This window comes from Sarcophilus harrisii, chromosome 3 (assembly GCF_902635505.1).
Source record: "Sarcophilus harrisii chromosome 3, mSarHar1.11, whole genome shotgun sequence".
Taxonomy (NCBI): Eukaryota; Metazoa; Chordata; class Mammalia; order Dasyuromorphia; family Dasyuridae; genus Sarcophilus; species Sarcophilus harrisii.
In genome coordinates, this window is record NC_045428.1 from 546,862,709 (window position 1) to 546,886,136 (window position 23,428).

General features: G+C 33.4%; 1 protein-coding gene across 4 annotated transcripts; it reads left to right on the forward strand.

The window, feature by feature from the left end:
- Window positions 1-989: 989 nt before the first annotated feature.
- On the forward strand, window positions 990-20,296 carry ZBTB8A (zinc finger and BTB domain containing 8A). 4 transcript variants are annotated; one of them, XR_004233328.1, is made up of 6 exons: window positions 990-1,031; window positions 6,084-6,164; window positions 8,717-9,674; window positions 12,037-12,206; window positions 14,816-15,571; window positions 17,856-17,914. XR_004233328.1 is itself a non-coding variant. In XM_012545968.3 (6 exons), exons 3-6 carry the CDS (start codon window positions 8,744-8,746, stop codon window positions 17,866-17,868), a joined length of 1,446 nt encoding a protein of 481 aa, XP_012401422.1. In that variant the 5' UTR covers window positions 990-1,031; window positions 6,084-6,164; window positions 8,717-8,743; the 3' UTR covers window positions 17,869-20,296. The 4 variants fall into 4 exon arrangements, 3 of the variants coding, with proteins under 3 accessions (XP_012401422.1, XP_023355998.1, XP_023355997.1); XM_012545968.3 differs by having other exon boundaries at window positions 14,816-15,147; window positions 17,856-20,296; XM_023500229.2 differs by having other exon boundaries at window positions 996-1,031; window positions 8,743-9,674; window positions 14,816-15,147; window positions 17,856-20,296.
- Window positions 20,297-23,428: the final 3,132 nt, after the last annotated feature.

Here is a 23,428-nt window from a genome sequence, read left to right on the forward strand (position 1 = left end):
TTGAAATATGAGACTTCCCAATGTCCTATGAAATGTTTTTTTTGTTTTTTGTTTTTTTTTTTTTTTTGAGGATGGGCAATAAAACTAACTCAGCCAAGTCCTTTATTTTTCTATTCAAGGAGAACTAGAGAATTCTTCTATTTAGGTGCAACTTCCTTTTGTGTCCAGTGAGAATGCCAAAATTCATATGATTCAGTTCCTTCATGTCTACAAATCGGACATCCCATATTTAGTATTCCAGTGGCTAAGTGAATGTGCCTCTCTAGCTCAACGCCCTACTTTGCCCTCCAACAAAACAAAATTACTACAGAACTCTTCTCATTTCCAGCTTTTCTTAGTGTGTTCTTCTAATAGACAACAGTATTCTGGATTGCCCTTTCTTACTGCTTTTGTTCAGAATATCTTTTGTGTTTTTCACTGTGATCACCATTTTTTTTGAACATTTCTTTTCTTTTTATATGCTCTTATTTCTTAATTTTGAATATCAGGTTGGCCTGGGTTTTATAATTCTGACCAAAGACAAATTAATAATTTTCCTTCTGCTTGGCCAGTTGACGAGTTGTACATAACTATATGTAAAAGCTGTGACTTTTCTTGACTATTTCCCTTACTATCATAATTATTTATAGTTTAGTGATAATAAGGGCTTTTTCCACAATCCTGTGACTTAAGTGGTACAATTATTATCTCCATTCCATAGAGGAGAAACTGAGGTCCAGAAAGATTCTATGATTTGCTCCAAGTTACAGAGCTAGGGTAGACTGAAACTTAGGGCTCAGGTCTCTTGGGTCCAAGCTTAATACTTCCCCCACTATACTACACTATCAAGCTTGCCAAAAGAGTTTTTTTTTTTCCTTCAGGATTTAACAGTTCAAATTGTATGACTTCTAACCCCTCGCCTTTTTTTTCTTTTTTCTTAAAGGAAAAGAAGGAAACAAGTGTTTATTAACCATCTACTGTGTGTGGAATACTGTGCTAAGTGCTTTACATAGAAATATCTTCTCATTTGAGTCTCACAACAATCCTGAGAGGTGGGTGCTTTTCTTATCCCCTTTTACAATTAAGAAAACAGATAAACTGAAGTTAAATTACTTACCTAGAGTCATACAGCTAGTAAATGTCAGAGATTGGGTTTAAACTCAGTTTTTCCTAACTTCACGCCAATGATTTATCCAATGGATTACTTAGCTTTGAGACTTGGACTTCCTTAAGCTGAAATAGTACAGCCATAGCTAGATTCCGTCATTGACTGGCATGGGAGCTTTGATTCAGTCAGTCAATAAACATTTATTGAGTATTGAATATTTAAGCACCCACTATGTGCTTAAGCACTGGGGCATAAAAAGCCAATCCTTGTCCTCAAAGAGCTCACAGTCTAGTGGGGGAGAAATTAATAAATATGTTAGAAGGTACACACAGTTGGGAAAGACTTCTTAGAGAAAATGGGATTTTGAGTTTGGACTTAATAAAGCCAGGGAAGCCTCTGGTGTAGTGGAGAAAGAGCATTCCAGACTCGAGGGGTAGCTGATGGGAGCCAAGAAATAGAATGCTCTATTTTTTGAACAAGTTAAGTGTCACTGGATCAAAGGTGGGGATCAAATGCTGAAAAGCTGGGTTATGAGCAACAAGAAATGATTTTGCATTTCATCCTGGAGGCAATAGGAGCCAGTGGAGTTTATTGAGTTTACTGAACTTGTGCTTTAGGAAAATCACTTTAATGGTTGGATTAGACAGTGAAAGGTAATATTCAAGTTGAATTCAACAGCCTTGTGATTGGGTATGGGAAATGAGAGATAGTAAGGAATATAAAGTCAAACTTAGGTTGTAAGTTTGGAGGTCTGAAAGTATTGTGTTATCGTTTAATAGGGAAATTAAGAGGGGAGGGAAGCAGATGAGTTCAGCTTTGGTTATATTGCATTTAAGATTGTCTACTGGAAATCCATTTCAAGATATCTTTGGGGAAATTGGAGATGTGAGATTGGAGATCAGCAGAGAATTTGGGGCTGGATAGGTAGACTTAAGAATCATCAGCATAGAGATAATAAGTCAGTTTATGGGAGCAAGAGATCTCCCAAGAGGGAGAAAAACAAGAAGACCCAAGACAGAACCCTGTTGGACAGCTGTGGTTATGTATATGGTTGAAAATCCAGCAAAAAAGTCTGAGGAGAAGTGATCAGATATGTAAAGGGCCAAAACCTAGAAAGGCAAATGCAGTGTCCGAAGCTGCAAAGATCAGAGAAAATGAGGAAGGAGAAAAGCCTTTGAGGATTAAAAGCTTATCAGTAACTTTGGAGAAAGCAGTGTCACTGGAATGATATGGTCAGAAATCAGATTGTAAAGGGTTAAGAAGAGTGTGAAAGAAGAGAAAATGGAGGCAGTTATTACAGATGACCTTTTAAAAAAAAACAAATCTTTTTATTTTCAAAACATATGCATTTATAATTCTTTAACATTGACCCTTGCAAAACCTTGTGTTCCAATTCCCCCCTGAACCCCGTTTCTCCCCCTCTCCTAGATGGCATGTAATCCAATATATGTTAAACATGTTAAAATGTGTTAAATCCAAAGATGTATACATATTTATAGGATTAACAGATGATCTTTTTAAGGAGTTTAATCACAAAGGGCAGAAGAGACATAGAACTATAGTTAGTAAGGATGGAAAGAGCAAATAAAGTGTTTTTTGAGAATGAGAAAACATAGGTGTGTTTGTAGGAAGAAAGGAAGGAGCAAGGAGACAAGAGAGATTGAAGATAGGTGGCAAAGTGGAGATGACAGAGGGACTAATCTGGGGGCTCACCACGAGAGAGATAAAATTTACCTAAGAAATGGTTCCTGTTCTCAAGGAACTTGCAATTTATCAGCAGAAGACATCAATATAGATTATTATAATAAAAGCCATATAGATTTAAATATGTGTATAACATGTTTTTATACATACAATGTACAATATTATGTGATTATATATTAGAAATATGCAAATAACATTATATGATGGCCAAGAAGATATAACTGATTTGTGGAGTTCAGACAATGCTTTGTGGAAGAATTAGCATTTACGTTTATCTTTAAAAGCAAGGGTAGGAATTGAACAAAACTAAAAAAGACAAGGAAGGCACATCTTCAAGGCATAAAGAATACTTTAAGCAAAGGCCCTGAGGAATTAGAGTGAAGCATCTGTTAGAGAGGAAAAGAGCATAATTTTACTGGAGCGTAGGATATGTGGAAGGCTTTCCTGTAAGATAATTGGAAAGCTTGATTATGGAGGGTCTTAAATGACAGGCAAAAATGTTTAAACTTTTAATTAGTAGATCAATAGATAGTAATTGTTTTTTGGTTTTTTTTTTTTAAACAAAGGAGTAATTTGAAATCATGGGTGTAAAGCTGGATATCAGAGAACATTTAATAGTTTTATATTTCATTTTATAGCTGTGGAAAATAAGGTCTTTGGGGTAATTAAGTGACTTGTCCAAGCTCCCACAGCAAGCATGAGAACGTCTGATTCCACACTGGGTGTCCTTTTCACATCAGTCTTCCGTGACCACAAAGTTAAGTTTCTTAGGGTACTTGTATGAAAAATGGATTAGGATGATGTGGAAAGGTAAGGACTAAAGCCAGAAGATCTGAAAGGATATTATCACAATATTCTAATTGAAGGCCCTTACTAGGATATTGACTGGGTGGAGAAAGGAAGGGGAGGGATGTGAAGATGGAACTGAAAAAACTTAGTAACCAGATATGAGACTCGAGGGAAGATTAAAAAGAAACATAAGTTAACAAATGTGGGATAATGGAGGAATAGTGTTAGATCCTTGGGAAATATTCTATATTTAAAGGATCTGAAAGAAAATTAATCAGAGAAGGAACACTTACAGGGTGGGTATGGTCCAGGAGGCTGTTTGGGGTCTGAAGACAAGGGGTGCAAGTATTTAATAAAAGGAGATATTTAATACTTACTCCAATTCAATTAAATAAATATTAAACACCTACTGTGTTCTAGACACTGGACTAAGAGCTGGAGATGCAAAGAGAGGCAAAAGACATTCATTCCCCTGCCCTCAAGGAGCTCAGAAATCAAATGGGGGAGACAAAGAAGGAGGAAAATGACTATGTACAAAAATAGTCATATCAACTTTTTGTAATGGCAGAGAATTGTAAACTAAGAGGATGCTTATCAATTGGGGAATGGCTAAACAAGATATGGTATGTGAATGTGATGGAATACTGCCGTTCTCTAAAAAATGAGAAGAAATGGACGATTTCAGAAAAACCTGGGAAAATTTGTATGAAATGATGCAAAGTGAATGAGGCATAATGAGAATGATTTATATGGTAACACAATATGGTAAAAACAAAAAAATCAACTTTGAAAGTCTTAGCAACTCTGCTCAGCATAACAATGAACCTCAAATCCAAAGGACTCTTGAGGAAATGTGCTATCCACCTTCAAGTAGAGTACTGATGAACTCAAGGAATGGATTATTAACATATTCTATTTATTTTTCTTTTTTTTTTTTTTTTTGGTAATATATTTAAAATGGATATTAGTTTTATATAACTATGTATATTTGTAGTGGGTTTTATTTCTCAATTGGTTGGGAAGACTGAAGTGGAAGGGAGTTGAATTTGGAATTTAAAAATAAAAAATATCCAAAATAAAAATCATTCCTATTGTCTTAACAAGTCAAAAAATAATCAATGGACTATCTGAACACCATGACCCAAAAAAAGAGTCTACATATCAAATTTCAAGAAATCTTTAAAGCAAACCGATCAGATCTCTTATAAGAAACTTAAGGGCAAAATGGAAACAACAAAAAATCTATCTCCTCCTAAAAGAAACTCCCCAAAGCTCTTTTTGAAGTGTTAAAGAATGGGAATCAAAGAATATGTCCATCACTTGGGAAATGGGTGAACAAAGAATAGTATATAAATGTGAGGGAAGGAATACTATTGTGCTGAACCTCTTATCAGCATAAAGACCAGGAATCCAGATAACTATTGAAGAAATGTGAAATCTACTTTCTGCTAGAAAACCAGATCAAATGCTTTCACAAATATGTTGGAAAATTCTCAACCAAATAATGGTGATCACAAGAGAGAAAATAAAGAATTTCAATGTTTGGTTAAATACATATATTAAATATTTCTGAAATTGGGTCTGATATCTAAAATATTTACAGAATTTACACAAATACACACACACACATACACACAAACACACATGTATGAATATATATATATATATATATATATATATATATATATATATATATTATGTCAGACCTTTTGTCCCACTGACCAATTAGGCATCTCCCATCCCCCAATCCCATATCTCACACATTCCTGAATAGATCAAAGACAGAAAAGTCCTAAGATACATAAAAAATATTAGTGGCAGCACTTTTTGTAGTAGCAAAGAACCGGAAATAGATGCCTATTAACAGAAACAGGAAAACAAATTATATATGTGAACATAATGGAATGTTACTGTTCGATAAGAAACAGCAAATAAAAATTCAGACTTACATTGAACTGAAGAAGATTGAAGAAAGCAGGACTAGCAAAAGAATATACACAATTTCAACAGTGTGTAAATGTGGGAAAAAAATCAACATTGTTTAGTTATAATGATCAAATTTGGCTCTGGAGAAGAGTTGAAGAATTCAGTTTCCCTTTCTTTGCAGAAGTTAGGTTTTTACTGTCAGATAAATGACTGGTGTGTTTGTTGTTGGTTTTGCTGAACTGCCCCCTTCCCCCATTTATTTATTTAGTGATTTGTATATTTGTCATATGGAATAGCTCACCAGGTAGGGGGAAAAGGGAAGATGGAAATGAATATGTTAACTTTTATTTTTATTGTTATCTTTTTATTTCATAAATGAATGTGAAGTATTTGGTGGAACGTCCTTGGTCTAGCTAAATGCTATGACTATCCTGTGACTTTTCACAGAAAAATAAAACTTAAACTCCATGACTAATGTCTTTCTATCTGCTAATTCTAATATTTTAAATATTTTTCTCAGCACTTATGTCATCGATTGTAAAAATATATTACAAATACTTATATTTTCTCTTTACAGGAAGTACGAGATAACCCAAATTGGCAGATTTGACTCCCTTGTTTTGACACTATTTCAGGAGCAACACCCATTTATTTACAGGTATAATTGTTGACAATATAGCTACTTCAGTGTACAAAACTAGCAGATTTATGTAATAAAAGTCAGAACATATTTATTCATTAAAGATTCACTTTATGAATTTTTCAATATATGGGATATATTGGCTAGTTCTTCCAATAAATGGTTTTATTCCTTTGATATTTCCCTAGTTTGTTAACTTGTTATTGCATTTCTTATCATTGTCTTTGCCATCCTTAAGTCTTCTCATATTCAAAATATTGAGTTTGGTTTTTACTATTGAGTCCCTTCCCTCTTTTCTTGAAATTCTTTTACTTCTTTGATTCAGAATTTCAGAGTTTGAAAGCGCCTCTGTCCATTCAGTCCAACTCTCATAAATTCCTTTTTGCCCAATAACATCCCCAATAACAAAGACATCTAGCTTTTATTATTCTTTTCTTCTAATCCTCTACTCTGCAAGTTTTTCCTTCTTTCCTGAAACAGTTTCTTCCTCTTATTTACATTTTTCTACCCCCTAGACATGAACTTTTTCCTTGGTTTTTTGCTCCTATGTTTCCTATAGAGAAGCCATCTATTTCTATCTCCCTGGATATGGAAAATACTGACCTTTCTTATTATTGTGAAGTAGATAGAGATATGGGATTGATGATATTACTGAATATCAATGTCAATTTTTGACAAAGATCTTCAATGGAGTATATCTTAAGGATCTTGTTCTTGTCTCTGTTCTGTTTCAACATTTTTGTCAGTGATTTTGATGAAGGCACATTTATCATAGCTATATGTTTATCAAATAAGTTTTAAGTACAAATATCAAAAAAGGTTTATAAATACGAACTTTTTTTCAAACTCAATAGATAATATAAAGTTGGGAAAGATAGTTAATGGATGACAGAATAGGAGACCAAAAAAAACCACCAAACCCTCAAAAATGATGTAGGTCAAATATAATAAGATGGAATTCAACAGCGATAAATGTAAAGTCTTACATTTGGATTTTTTCAAAATCAACTGTCTAAAGAGAGGATGGGGAGATATAGCTGGTCAACACTGATATTAAAAAAAAAAAAAATCAATTCTTGTAAACCTTTCCAGGCCTTTCTAAAATCAGCTTGTTCATCATTTTTTATAGCACAATAATATTCCGTTATCTTCATATACCATAACTTGTTCAGCCATTCACCAATTGATGTGTATCTACTTGTTTTTCCAATTCCTTGCCACCATAAAAAGAGCTGCTACAAACATTTTTGTACATGTGGGTCCTTTTCCCTTCTTTATGATTTCCTTGGGATACAGGCCCAGTAGAGACAGTACTAGATCAAAGGGTATGCACAGATTGATAGCCCTTTGGGCATAGTTCCAGATTGCTTTCAAGAATAATTAGATCATTTTACAACTCTTACCAATGATGTTGGTCCCAGTTATTGTGGTCTACAACTGAGGTAGAAACTTGATTCCAAGCAAAATAAGTCCAAAAATAGATAGGTCCTCGAATAAGGACAGATTTCCAGTAGGGAGAACAAAAGATTAAGAGGATGAATAAGAAAGCAAAATTCTAAAATCTTTGTAACAAGAAACATTCTCCAGTGAGCCTTTGAGGGTGAGGAGGAGACAAACCAAGATTTTCATTCTGTATCATCTTGAAATCCCTCCACTAAAAAAGAAAAAAAGAACCCATAGCAGACCAAAATAAATCCCCATATTGCTTACATCTGAAAATGTATGTCTTTTATTTGATATACCCCTGTTTTATAATATATTTTATTCTAATGCAGTGATTTTGTGCTTGGAAAAAATTTTGAATTTTTTGTGGTCAAAATTAGCTGCTTGACTTAATGATCTTTTGTGTCCCTACCCACAGTTGTGAAAAATTGTTGTTCAGTTGTGCCTAACTCTTTGTAAATCCATTTGGTGTTCCCTTGCCAAAGATACTAAGTGGTTGGCCATTTCCTTCTCCAGCTCATTTGACAGATGAGGAAACTTGGGCAAGCGGGGTTAACTTACTTGGCCAGGGTCACAGAGCTAATAAGTGTCTGAGGCCAGATTTGAACTCGGGAAAGTTCATCTTTCTGACTCCAGACTCAACACTTTTGTTTTCTGTGCCACCTCATTGCCCCAGCTAGCTGCCTATAAAAAAGTACTTCCTGTTTTCATATGTAATTTTTTCATACATCAGTTAAAAGAAAATATCTAATATTTAAATGTTTATTTTTGTTGATTATTTTTGCAATTAAATTTCCTAAAGACACATCTATTAAAATAGTCTGATTAAACTTTTGAATTTATGCTGACTTACTTTCTATTGACTTCATAAGATATACTTCATTTCATATTCATCATGTTAAAATAATCATAATAAAGCTTTTGTAAAATTGATTTTTTTTTTTTTTTGGTAAAGTAAGGCTGTTTTTACAGTACGTGTGTGTGTGTAGCCTCTAAAATTGAAATCTATGAATGAGGAAGATGACCACCAAAAAAAGTATGATTTTGTGGAGAAAAAAATTAAATGGAATCCACTGATTGTATTTCAGTTAAATCACTCTTAAAAAGACAATCTCATTTATTTTTAGGTAACTGTGTTTTCCATTTCTTCAAGGATGGAGATTTCCTCTCATCAGTCTCACTTGTTGCAACAACTTAACGAGCAACGTAGACAAGATGTTTTTTGTGACTGCAATATTTTAGTTGAAGGGAAGGTCTTCAAAGCACATAGAAATGTGCTGTTTGCAAGCAGTGGCTACTTTAAAATGCTACTTTCTCAGAGCTCAAAGGAGACAAGTCAGCCAACCACAGCTACATTTCAGGCATTCTCCCCTGACACTTTTACTGTTATTTTGGACTTTGTATATTCAGGCAAACTTTCTCTCACTGGTCAAAACGTCATAGAAGTAATGTCAGCGGCTAGTTTCCTTCAGATGACCGATGTCATTAGTGTCTGTAAGACCTTCATTAAGTCCTCTCTTGATATAAGTGAGAAAGAAAAGGATCGCTATTTTAGTCTCTCCGATAAAGACGCCAGTTCCAACGGTGTAGCAGAACGTTCTTTTAATGCTGGCTGGTGTGGAGAGAGCAGCCCCCCACAATCTCATGTAAATCCAGATCAAGGGACATGTACCGTGAGTGGGAAACCGTGGAGTAATTACAACTACTATCCGGCTTCCCAGCGGAACTCTCAGCAAGCCCTGAGCAAACACGAGCAAAGACCAGAGTCTGTGAAAAAGTCCAGGCATTTGGGGCTACCACAGTCTGCAGATGTTCCTCATTACAAGTCAAGCAAACTTGAAGAGCGGACTTCTGAGCCACTTAATAACACCGCTGCGTGTGAAGAAAAGGTCCAGAATGAAGTTGGGATTGACTCCCCTCGTGTGGGACATAAATACAGCAAAGGGTCCGATGTTACCTCCAGAAGTCTTCCAGGTTCCCAACAAGAACAAGAATCATCTAGGGCTACATCCAAGTCGCCCAAAACTGATGAACCCTATTCCAATATGCCTTTAATTCTAGGGGTTATGGGCAGCTGGAATGAAGGTAAGAAGTGATTGCTTTTAAGATTTATACTCAAGGTTTTCTAACATTGTACTTTAATTTAATTAATTGCCAAGTTAAGGAAATGCCCCATAAAGAAGACAGATATTGAATACATTGATTGACAGCCAAGAAATGACAGGAGGCAAAATATACTTTTCTATTAGTACACTAGGGAGATTGCTATTAATATTCTATCCTAATTCCTAAATAGTTCAGTCTTTTAAAACTGACATAAATGTTTTATTTTTTCCAAATAATTATAGTTTTGCAAAAAGAACTAATTATAAAGTTTGATAAAGGGGAGGAAAAATGATCATGTAAATTGACATACATTCTCATAGGCTCAGTAACTAGGGAATTAAATTAGCTCTAAGTCCATCAAATTATATACATACAGGAAATTGAATGAAAACTGCATATCTTTCCATATTGCCTCCTATCCCAGTGTTAATATTGTACTTTTGTTTTTTTTTTCTTTTTTTGCTGAGGCAATTAGGATTAAGTGACTTGCCTAGGAAGCAAGCTATGAAGCATTAAGTGTTTGAGGTCAAATTTGAATTCAGGTCCTCCTGGTTTTGGGGGGGGGAAGTATCCACTGTACCATCTAGTGCCCCAATATTATACTTTTTCATATGACTAATATATACTACTATCAGATGCTACTATCATTGACAAGGTACTGGTAAGTATATGGGGAGAAGTAGTAAAAATTTTCCACAATGGTAGTTTAGAAAAAATTATAAGCCCCAAATAGTCGCACCAAGAGTTATTAATTAAGTTCCTCTTATGTACAGGCACTTCACCCCACCCATAAAGCATTAGAGATACAAAAAAGGGGATAAAAAAGTTCTTGCTTTCAAGGAACTCACAATCTAATGAGGGAAAGCTATGCATGTAACTGTTCAGATGTTATATACAGTATGAATAAGAGAGAATCAATAGAAGGAAGGCATTAACACTGAAGGAAAACAGAAAAATTTTCTTGGAGAAGATGGAATTTTACCTGGGACCCAAAAGAAGTCAAGGAATGTGGGAGGTAGAGAATTCCAGGTGTTAGGGACAAGCCAGTGAAAATACCTTGGGAGTATAGGAGTTGGGAGATGGAGTGTCTTATGCAAGGAAACAATATATCTGGATTATAGAAAATATAGATATGGGAGTAAGGTATAAAAGAACCAGAACATAGAAGGGGGCAGGAAATAAAGGGCTATGAAAGACAAAAGTATTTTTTGTTTTGATTATAGAGGTAATAGGAACCTTCTAGGTATTTAAAAAGTATTGTTCTTTTACAAAAGAGCAAAAAGCCATCTTCTCTCTTTTCTACCTCCAAATTGGGCAGAAGTAGAAATTATAACCTACTGATAACATGATTAGATTGTTAACTTTTGTAAATTATAGGTTAATTGCCCCAATAATATAGACAATCTTTTTTTTTAAAGGCTATTAAAGCCTTGAAGTCAGGAAGACCTGAGTTCAAATTTGGCCTCAGACACTTAACACTTCCTAGCTGTGTGACCCTGGGCAAGTCACTTAACTACACTTGCCTCGGAGTAGGGAAAAGGCTATTAAGTTGATGCATTATTTGCCTTTATGACAAATTCTCTTTTTTTCTTTTGTTAACATTTTTAGTCTTTCTATCTAGAGACAGCATGGCATGTAATGGATAGAGTGCTGGACTTGGAGTCAGGAAGACTTGGATACAAATCCTTCTTCTGATACCAGTTTTGTAACTATGGTCAAGTCAGTTAACTCTGAGCCTGTTTCCTCATCTGTTAAATAGGGATAATGATCTATAGAGCACCTAATTCACAGAGCTGTTGTAAAACTTATTCAAGATAATGCACATTATTTTTGCAAACTTTAAAGTTAAAATGTGGATCAGTTATTTTGTAATAATGCACTCTAATGGTTTTCATATTTCCCTATAAATAGCAATTATTAGCTCTACTTTTAATGAATTTAGGCCACCAAAGTAAAGTTAATAATATACCTATATATATATTGTGTGTATATGTGTGTGTGTGTATATATAGATATAGATATAGATATAGATAGATAGATATAGATATATCTAATATGTATATATTTAACATAAAGCTTACTTAAATGATAAAGTTTATTTAATAGTAGTAATTTGCCTATTTTTGGTCCATCTAGTTTCAAAATGGAATGTTTTTCAAAAGCGTAATAAATCAGTAGAATGTACTTAACATAGTCATACTCCTTTGGTTATTGAATACATAGTTTGATAAAACTTCCTTAAGTTTAAAAAAAAAGTCCCTGAAAATTTTTCAAATTTTTATAATTTACTAGAGTCATTGTGCAAACTTGCTATTTATTTAATGAGATTGTTTTGTAACAGATGAACTGCCTAGAATGAGATTCAAATGCCCGTTCTGCACACATGTGGTAAAACGGAAAGCAGACCTAAAGCGCCACCTTCGTTGCCATACAGGAGAACGGCCCTACCCTTGTGAAGCCTGTGGGAAAAGATTCAGCAGGCTAGACCATTTAAGTAGCCATTTTCGAACAGTACGTATTTGCAAATTTTTAATGTTTATTTTAGTAATTATACTGGTAGATATTAGAGTAATGAAGAGCCAACTATCACAAGACAGTCAGGATTTTGCCCAAGATACAAACATGAAGGCAGCTTCCCCAAACCCAAGGCTGCTATCCCCTCGGGTCATAAGGCCATGACACTCCTTTCCTTGTTCCTGGGACCCACTTTCTTTTTTAAAAGGTTGTATTGATGTTTTGTTTTTATATTGCAAACATTTACATATTACTTGCCCTTTGTGGGGTCTCTTATAATAAAGTAAAATCTTTAAGTAAAACTAGTAATACCTCATCTGAAAGTCCATGTAACATTTCCTAGCTATATCATATCCCCATTAAAAAAAAAAAATTAACAGAAATCTCTCCCTCACACTTCTCATTCTATTGGAAAATAATAATCGATTTCTTTCTTTTTTTTTTTTTCTGAGACATTTGGGGTTAAGTGACTTGCCCAGGGTCACACAGGAAGTGTTAAGTGTCTGAGATCAGATTTGAACTCAGGTCCTCCCGACTTCAGGGTTGGGGCATTATCCACTGCTCCACCTAGATGCCCCAATAATCGATTTCTTATAATACATGCATAAACAAAATAATCTTCCCTCAAAGACTGTATACAAATGTGCATGTATGTCTCATCATAAACTCTAAATTTATCATGTCTGTGTATGTAATAGATACCATATTTCATTATTGGTCTTCAGGAATCAAAAATAGTCATTAAATTTATCATAGTTATTATAACTTTCAAAGTCATTGTATAAATTGTTCTCCTTGTTTTACTTATTTCATTCACTAGTTTATAAAAAGTCCTCAAAATAGATCATTTTCATAATATTGAAGTTAAGAATATAAATTTTTCTTTTGGTTCTATTTACTCCACTTACCATCAGTTCATATAAATCTTTCCATGTCTTTTTGAGCTCATCTCTTTCCTCATTCCTTACAGTCAGTCAACAGTATTCCATCCAATGTAATTATCTAACTTTTTTAGGTCGATTCCCTATGATCAAACTGAGGTAGTGTAAGACAGTATAAAATGCCCAGTCTCCTATTAGTATCTATAGAAACCTTACCCTATAAAAAATTTTGGAGACCCTGGCCTAATATATCAAAGAACCTAGTGGTTTGAAGCAATGTCAGTAATAATAATGACTATTCACACTTCAGTGATGATTTATTTCCAAACCTGATTCCTTTTTCGTTCTATACCTAAGTGAATATTATCTTGAAGATACCATGATAGAACCACTTAAATGTCTTACAGAAGGGATGTTGACAGAGAATTGAATTCTATGAAATCAAGCACTTTGACAACCCTTTGAGTTTTCAGATTATTAAAAAAAATGATTTCTAAATAAACTAGTGACAGCATAATTATTACTGATTCTAATTGTAGAATCAATTAATTTTTAGAAAATCCACCTATTTTCAAGATCTAAAACTTTTGCAAATTCTATTTAGTAAGCGATCATCTAAAGAGAAATAGAAAAGAAGTATAAGTTATATAAAAGATGTAGTGGAATGGGAAAATTAAGTGATTTATCTAAGATCACATGGCTAGTAAAATGATAATACTAGGGCTTGAGAAAGCAGGTTTTCTCATTTTTACTCCAGTATTATAAGATGTGATACTGCTTTTAAGAAACAATAGCAGGTAATCCTTTCCCCATTAAGAAAAAAACTAATTTTGGTAAATTTTAATTTGAGGAAAAATATTTATTTTCTCTAATGTAACAACAAAACCCAAATAAAATAAGGCAGGATTTGGGGTCAAGTTGTGTTAGTGTGAGGATTTTAACTTTCCCAGGCTCATCTTATACTTGGAAGAACTTTTAAAGACATTTAGTCCAATCCATACTTAAGAGTGGCTCACTCTTGTATCTGCAACATCTTTTAACCATTCCCCTTGGTACTTCCCTCTAAGACCAAACATGGGGGAAAAATAAATAGTTCAATTATATCTTTCCCACTAAATTGTATATTTTTGCCATGTTTTGCCAAAATATTATTTGTTTAAAGGAAAACCAAAGTTAGGAAGGATTAAATTAAATATCTTAATTATTAAAACTTTATTCTTTACTTCAAAAGATTTATCAATGTAGACACTCCTTTCCTAATAAAGACTGCAAAGCCTTTATTCCAACTTGGTAGTTGCTTTCTTGTGATTTATTATGGCCAGAAAAAGGGTCAGCCTTTCTCTGGTGACTAAATGGCCTCTCTATACTCAGCTGATCTTTGTGTAACGGTCCATAATCCAGGCCCATTCTTAGTTTTTTCAGCTTGGTATGAAATTCCAGAATTTGTGCTGCCATCACACCAAGTTTCTTTGTGCCATAAGACATCTGTTGGAAGACTAATTTTATAACAACATTTTAGAAAAATTCTATCAATTGAAGTATTCTGGAGCTTAAGAATTGAACTTAATGGATTAATTTAACTTAATAACAAATATGATTTTACTTTAAATATTTCAAACTTATCCTGAAATTGGATATCCTCTTAGTGGTCTTTCTGTTTCATAATGTGTCCTGCTTTTGAAAAAAAAAATCAATGATTTTATATCTATTTAATTATTCCCATAGATTCATCAGGCATGCAAGCTAATCTGCCGAAAATGCAAGCGTCACGTTACTGATCTAACTGGACAGGTGGTACAGGAAGGAACAAGGCGCTACAGACTGTGCAATGAGTGCCTTGCCGAGGCTGGGATAGACAACATCCCTCTTGATTTGGGAGCCGAACAACCCCTTGCATCCCCTCCAGATGGAGATAAGAAATCAAAATGGCAACTGAATGAAGGACAAAAAAAATCTTATGTGGAGATTGTGGAGGATGGGTCTGCTGATTTGGTCATACAGCAGGTGGATGATAGTGAAGATGAGGAAGAAGAAAAGGAAATTAAGCCCAACATTAGGTAGTTGTGAAAGAACTGACCCAGCATGTCTTGTATTTGAATGCTTACGTTTCTCTCTTCCCTTGACGAGAGTCTGGTTAACACATCTGTCATACTGGCTTTTTTAAGTGACCTGATCTAATTTGCATGCATTTATGGACAGACCATTAAGTTCACATTCTGAACCATGTTGCTCTGGGGTACCTGTTATGTTGCTGCACTGGAAAAGAGAACCTAGCTTGAGTTGGTAGGATGGATGAACAACTCATCTCTCAACTATAAGTAATGCTTTTGATACATTAGAAGATCAACTTGAGAAGTTTTTCAGTAATAAATATTTAAGATAAATTAATCATAGCCAGACATGAAACTTTATAAGACTTTGCAGATGCTTAAAAGAAAAATAGATAAGCTATCCTATATTGCATATTTCTGGGGGAAAAAGGTAAGAGCACATTTCAGAGTCTTGCTGCCTACCTGAATGTACTAATAAAAAAATCTTTTATGATAATTTCACATCTGGAACAGCTGATTTGTTATTTCAAAATGTATAAGATGGCTTAGATCACAGGGGTCCTCAAACTACGGCCCGTGGGCCAGATGTGGCAGCTGAGGATGTTTATCTCCCCTCACCCAGGGCTATGAAGTTTCTTTATTTAAAGGCCCTCAAAACAAAGTTTTTGTTTTTACTGTAGTCCGGCCCTCCAACAGTCTGAGGGATAGTGAACTAGCCTCCTATTTAAAAAGTTTGAGGACCCCTGGTTAGGAGTTAGAAAACTACAGTTTTAAGATCAGTATTTGAAGTTAGAAATTCATATGAAGTGCCATAGTCAGATTTGTAAAATTTACAAATTGCAGCTGGAATCAGATGAAAATGTAAATGTGAAATGAACAAAAAGTAAAAAACCTTTCTATTTGAATTTGACACCAGTGAATTAAATTTGGTGACTGACAAAAAGCGAGAAACAGACAGCACTTTATTTTAACTTTTTTAACAGCAAGAAACCAATACTAAAATTAGGCTGGAGTATCTGAAATCTTGTTGCTTCAGTTTGTTTGCTTGTTTTGGGTTTTTTGCTGAGGCAGTTGGGGTTACGTAACTTGCCTAGGATCACACAGCTAAGAAGTGTTAAGTGTCTGAGGTCACATTGGAACTCAGATCCTCCTGACTTCAGGGCCACCACTGTATCCACTGGGCTACCTAGCTGCCCTAGTTCAGTTTTAAGATATGGAAATTTAATAGTTTATATTGTTCTTACTGATTCTCTTCTGAAACTATTAAGAATAAAGGCAAAGTTGACTAAATGAATTAGAGACAATTTAAATACAATACTATTAAAGTGTTGCTAAGTAAAACATCTGTTTTTAATAGATTAAAATCATTAGCAACACCAACTGTTACATGTAAACTAAATGCTTCTAAGACTTTGAAAAGTTTATATTAAAAATAAGTTTAAAATATTCTTATTGTTATAATCATTTAGCATGCTTTAAATTTTTTTAAACTTAAGCAATTAAGTAAATTTCAGTTCTGCTGAAGTTATAAAATAAATCCAAAAGAAGAGCTAAAATTTGTGAGAAATTAGCTATAATTCTAAAATTGAAAACCAAATAGTAAAATTAAAGAACTAAGCCATTCTGCATTATTAAAAAGTCAAAGCAAGTGCTGTCATTATTACATTAGAAATAGATTTTTTTTTTGAGGTAAAGGCTGCATACTCTTAAAAAATACAAAAACATGTTATCACATCAAAATGGTACCTCTTATTTATATTTTTCTATCCTTTTTTAATCATTATCCTTGATATCAATTTGTGGGCATAAAGTTATTGATGTATATAAGCACCAATGTAAGGCCACTGTCTTTTATGGCATTCTTAGAACTTCATACATTTATCCATACTTTTAATTACCTAGGGAATCAAAGCACAGGAAATCTAGTTTATACTCTTGGGTCCTCCAATATAAATGTCTCTGAATCGGGATGCTTAAAGCTGTTCTGTGCTCATTCTCTAATGGCATTGAGGGTAATATTGAAACTTTCCCAGAACTAATATTTTAATTAGGAATCTATAGGCACAATGGCTAATTTGAAATTCAGTCTTATGAATGAAATAGTATCTCATATGCGCTCTCATTTTACATGTGTACATTTACATTTAAATGTGTGCACTCTCAAAATTTATGTTTTGAATGTTCTTTTATGCTATTATCTTTTCTGCATGGGAATGTAAATACTGTCAGCATGAATGTTAATATTTCTTCTCAACATGGTACCATACCAGGGTATATAGAGTAATTGTATTTTTTCAGAAATGATACTACCCCTTGACAGTAAAGACATTAACCAAGTTATCATTCCCCAAACCAACAACATCCAAATTAAGTAGGTCTAAATTACTGGGTACTTACTGGTGCTTCTGTTTTTCCATTATAGTAAGATAAAATCTAAAAACATGACAAATAACATCCTTGCAAAATTTCTAATTAAATTATAAAAGATAGCTGTAATTAACTTTTAAAAGGATTCTAATAAGAACATCTTATAAATTGTGATTCCATACAAAGTGACTCTTTTCTGTAATGAAGCATTCTATACAGGGGATGCTTAATAAATATCCAATTTAAGGGGACTGAAAGGTTGAATATTATATATGAGAAAATGTTATATGGGACAGTAATTGCTTAAGTAAGCCTTATACTAAGAATTTTTAAATTTTTTAACACAGGAAACTGATTTAATTTGGAGTGAAGATTACAGTAGTAGACATTTTGTTCCAATCACCAACTTCTGAACTCTGTCACAACTGTCAATGGAAGAATGTTAACCGATGAGCTTGGATCCTTGCAGAAACAATGTGGAACATAAATTCTCCATTTAAATGCAGTTCTGCCTGGAGGCAACAAAATGAACTAAATAACTTCTTGAATTCTCTTTGAGTTCTGTCATCTTGAGATCGCCTACCCTACATTTAATTTTTTATGTAAACAAATGAAGATACTAAAAAAGAGGATGACTTTTGGAATAACAAGTAAAATTCTTAATATGTTCAAATTTTCTTATAAATATAGCTGTTAGCTCTGAAGTTTTTCATTGAACCTTAAAACTTAGCAACATTAGTTTTGAACAATTAAATTAAGTCACATAACCTGTTGTATAACCTATGGTAAAGCACAGCTTAAACTTCAGTTTAAATTTGTCACTGCCACTTACTACCTACATGACATTAGGCAAGTCATTTCACCTCTCTAATCTTCAGTTTCTTCATGTGGCAAATGAAAAAATTGGACTACATGACTTCTAAGGCGCATTCTAGCTCTGAATCTATGATCCTGTGATCAAATATGGAGATGGCTTTAATATAAACCGATTAGAAATTTTTGATTCAGTTCCACAAATATTTATTATCTATTTCATACAAGGTACCAATAATTACTGCTCTCAAAGAGGTTACATTCTGTTGACAACTTATGAGTTATCAGGTGGTTGTTAGTTCAGTATTAAATTCATCAAAAGTTGTTTTTATAAGCCATGTGGCCTAATAAATATCTTTTCCCCTTATATTTTCAGCTTTTGCATTTTTAATTTTCAAAACTTACTATAAAACATTAAGAAATGGAATATTTAAGAATTTAATTAGTATATTGTGTAACATCATTTCCAGAGCTTTCCTAACATTCGACTATACCTGAAACTTTAAATTATAAGTAAAAAATTATATATTACATTTTACTACGATTTACTAGTATTCATATTTAGCCTTTCTACTGCATTTTATATTTGCAAAGTGCTGTAATAATCATTTTCCTTCATCTACCTATAAAATAGGGCAGTTATTTCACTTTAAAGATAAGAACTCAAAGGCACAAGACATTTAAGTAACAATGACAGAAATGGAAAGTAAACCCATCAGATTCTTGGAATTCTAGAGTAATATGTACGATTTAGATCATAAATTGTAATGTTTATCACTCTAGTTTTATAAGGTAACTTTTTACAAATGACATTAATTTGTTTTAAAGCATTGTATGGATATATCATATATGAAATAAATATTGTTCATATAAAGCAGACTACTTTTAACTACATGAGTAATGACATGAAATTCAGGTTATCACAAAAATGGCATTAAAAGTACATTAAGACGTTTTTGTAAATTGTGAAATGTAATTCCTGTTATGTTCAACTTTTTGTTTTGATGTTCAATCCATCTTAATTGAATTTTTGTGCTAATGAGAAGAACAGGGTGGGAAAAGAAATTACTAAGGCTTCTCAAACCTCATTTTAGACATGTCAGCATGCCCCTCCCCCCATCCCACAAACTTTTAAATCAGATTTTTTAGCAAGTAATCAAATAGTACACTTATTTAAGTAATCAGATAGTATAATGATATTATTTCTTGGCAAGTAATCAAATAGTTGTCTTTTCTTTATCCTTTCACTTTCCCATCCTTTTAAGAAAAATGCTAAGTAAATTAACTTTTAAACTATTTTTTTTTATTATATTTCATTTGTTTTTGTTCTTCATATTTTTGTTCAGTTGTAGAAAATTTGTGAAATAGCATCATTTGTTCCTGGGATGGTCGTTTTTCATAATATCAAGAGGAAGGTACCCAGAATCTTGAGTGGACCACTATGGTGAACTTAGGGAAAGATATGGACAAGAGCCTCAAGGGGTGGCTTCAGAAGAGTAAGGTTATGAACTCCATAGTTGGAGAGAATTCTCATATTGATGACATTACAGATTTATTTAGATATCACCCCAAAAACTTTAGCCATAAACCTAAATGAATAGGATTATGCAAGTCATTCTTCTGGGAAACAACTGAGAATATACTCTTTGGTTTCTACTTACTTGTCTCAAAGTTTGAGGAAGCCAATTGCATTTATATTTATTCCCTAAGAATGATTACCTTTTAATATGAGAAAAAAGAATTTGAGGTTTATTTATTCTCAAAAGAGAGTTTTATGACATAGCTAGATTGATCTGTTTTTTGATGGTTAAGAAGTTGGCTGCAGGAAGCAACAATTAGCTCCTTGAGGTCCAATACTATTTTCAAAATACCACTTATAACTACAAACTACTATTTCTTATATAGAGATGTTATAAATTTATGCCCAAAATAAAAGTTCTTCATTTTCTGCACTGGAAAAATAGTTTTACTTCTTAATATAACTTTTATTTATTTTGTTCATTTAGAGATGCAAATTTAACCCAATTACCCAGGATGAAATTGGAAAGAAAAAATAATTTTCCTGGCCTCCAAGGAAGTTGTGAACTACAAAGGCAATTCTTCCTACACTCAATTTGAGGGGTGCTTGTGTCTAAATCAAGGATGAAGTACAAAGTATAAACTAGAATAGAAGAGCAAGATGGGAAAAGAGAACCACAATCCAATCAGGCTTTTCCTAGCTTCATTTTTTTAAAAGTTGTATGAGTTTCAGAACATAAAATACTTAACCACATAACTAAAGCACCCTTCCCCGCGGGGGGAGGAAAAAAAAAACATTCTAAAATTTTGAAATGTAGTTTTTGAATTATCTGCTATTTTGGATTTTTCATGCTATTGCTCTTAATTATTACTTTTGTTGAAGAAAAAAATTATCCAAACTATACCCTCTGTTAAGCAAAATTATGCCAGAAACAATATTAATAATTGAACATTACATCGAAGCATTTCTTGCATAGAGAGAAATGGATATCCAAATTGCTAGAATTGTGTCATGGCTCAACTCTAAGACAATTTGAGGTGACATTTATATTGAACAAGGAAAAAGGTGCAATATGTTAAAAATATTGCTTGAGGTCAGCATTCTAGAACAGGGGTTTTTAACCTGGGGAGCATAAATTTGAACAGGAAAAAAAAAGTGCCATTTTATTTTCACTAACCTCTAACTGACATTTAGCATTTAATTCAATTATTCTATGAAGCGGCACACTACCCCAGATTGCGAAAAAGGATCCATGACAAAAAAAAAAAAGGTTAAAAATTTCATTTCAGAAAAAAAAAATCACTTAATCTCTCTTGACTACTGTTCTCAAGGAAAGTGTGAAGTCTGGATTAGCTCCCTGGAGGCCTCAGAATCAGCATGAGTCAGGATCAGCTAAAGTCCTTGGTCTTTAGGGGGAGAAGTGAAGGGGATGGACAAAACTGCCACATGTTCTCCACCAATTGACCTCACTTCTCCTTGTCCTCCTCCAAAGTGACTCTGGCTTGTCTTACTCCACCCCCTAATCCCTCCTCCGATTATTTGTATACACCAAAAGATCGAACCAGCACAGAATAGTGAGAAGGGCCATTTTTCCAAGCATATGCTAATAGAGTATTGTCCAATAGGTAATTAGCCTTAAGTGGTCTGTTGTCTGATTCCAGTGCACATATTCAGAGTTTCAGCCCTTGACAGGAAAGGGCTTCCTCTTTATGGTTAATACTTTCATTTCTTCAGAATGGGAAAGAAGACACTGTCGTAAGGGGAGCTATTGCTCCTATCACTTCGATTTTAACTAAACAAGAAGCACTTTTTGTTCCAAGTTTAATTATTACTCATACTATTTTTCAGAAGTCTTAATTTCTTGTTCTTGATCTTCCACACATTTTACTAAAGGGAATTCAAAAAGGATTCCCAGACTGTAAAAAGATTCTTAATTTCTTGATATTTTCAGTTTAATTTTTTTTAAGGTTTAAATACATGTTTACATTCTGAATAAGATAATTTACTAAAAGCAGAAAACTGAAAAAAAAAACAATGTTTTTATGATCAAAAAGTTTTAGCATTCATTCACAAACAGTATAAAACAAATAGCAATATTACTATGTATAGAACCCTTTATTTTGTTGTTCAGTCATTTCGGTAGTATTCATATTTTGTGTGATTCTTGACAAAGAAACTGGAATGGTTAACCATTTTCTTCTCCAGAAAACTGAGGAAAACAGGGTTGTTACTTCCCCGAGATCATACAATTAATCCATGTGTAAGGCCAGATTTGAACTTGAGAAGATGAGTTCTTTTTAACTTCATGGCCAGTACCCTATCTGCTACCTAGTTGCCCCAGAACTTTTTACAAGTAAATAAAATTAATTTTTTCAGTTTTATTCGATTAATTAAAGAAGACAAGTGCTCAGGACATTACTTCAGTTTGAAAAAACTTTCAAGTTAAGATTTTGAATAGAAGAAAATATATCTTTAAAAAGCAGAACTGTGTTGCTGAAAATATGTTAGATTTGGTGCCAAATTATCTTAACTATTTCTAGCTGTACCACTTAAATATTATACGATCATCCCCTTGATATATGGAGACCTCTCCAAGTCTGTTTCTTATCTGCAAAATTAGGGTATCATAACATGGATAAGCAGGCTCAAAGATTCCTTTCAGATTAAATATTGTGGCTGATGAGTTATAATTTAGGTTTTTAGCAAAACAATCATTTTCATAAATCCTAAATTTAAGAAGTATACTATACAATCCAACCTTTAAAGTATTCCTGCTTCTAAAAGGTAGCTGAGATTGTACCAAAGCAAGGGTGACAATTTCTCCCCATATTTATTAGGTTATGGTGTTAGAAATTTCTAATAGCTGTAGCAAAAAAGATAAGAAAAAGAAAATGAGGACATAAGCAAAGACAAAGGAAGACAGTATCTCTTCAGAGAATATATTCTTAATGACCACAGAAAATTTTTTTTAAATTAATTGAAAAAAATTAGCTCTTGTAAAGTAATAATACAAGATAAATTTCTCCAAAGCACAAGCATTTTTCTGTTACTAATAACTTCAGAGGAAGAGAGAAATTTCATTTATAACAACAACAAAGTACACTAACTATCTAGGGGTTAATCCGCCAACATACACCCAGGACATATAAATACCACTACAAGATAATTTTCACAGTAATAAACAGACTTAAATGCCTGGAAAAAATCCAACATTTATATTTGCTCTTGTATATGATATAAAATCCCAGACTAACTAATTTTTTAAAAAACCTTATAAAGTCAACAAGCTAGGAACTGTACTGAGCTAAGGATACCAAAAAAGGGCAAAAAAAATAAACCTAGCTCAAGGAACTCAGTTTAATAGGAGAGACACAAACAGATAAATCAAAAGTCAGAACAGTTACAGAAGGAAACAGCTTCCACATTTAGTAAATGAGTTCAGGTATCTGAACATTACAACATGGGAGGGCACAGAAAAAGAACTTGGAAGGAGAGCTGGGGGATAGAGGGGAGTATGGAAGTGCCCGAGTTTAGCCAAGGACTAGCAATGAAGGAAAGATGATTTCTGTGCTCTCAGAAAGAGGAAAA

Excerpts from the sequence above, each read along its gene's own strand:
- ZBTB8A (XM_012545968.3), top strand. The coding sequence starts at position 8,744 with ATGGAGATTTCCTCTCATCAGTCTCACTTGTTGCAACAACTTAACGAG. Across the intron at positions 9,675-12,036 it reads TATGGGCAGCTGGAATGAAG|ATGAACTGCCTAGAATGAGA; the intron begins GTAAGAAGTGAT and ends GTTTTGTAACAG. Across the intron at positions 12,207-14,815 it reads TAAGTAGCCATTTTCGAACA|ATTCATCAGGCATGCAAGCT; the intron begins GTACGTATTTGC and ends TTATTCCCATAG.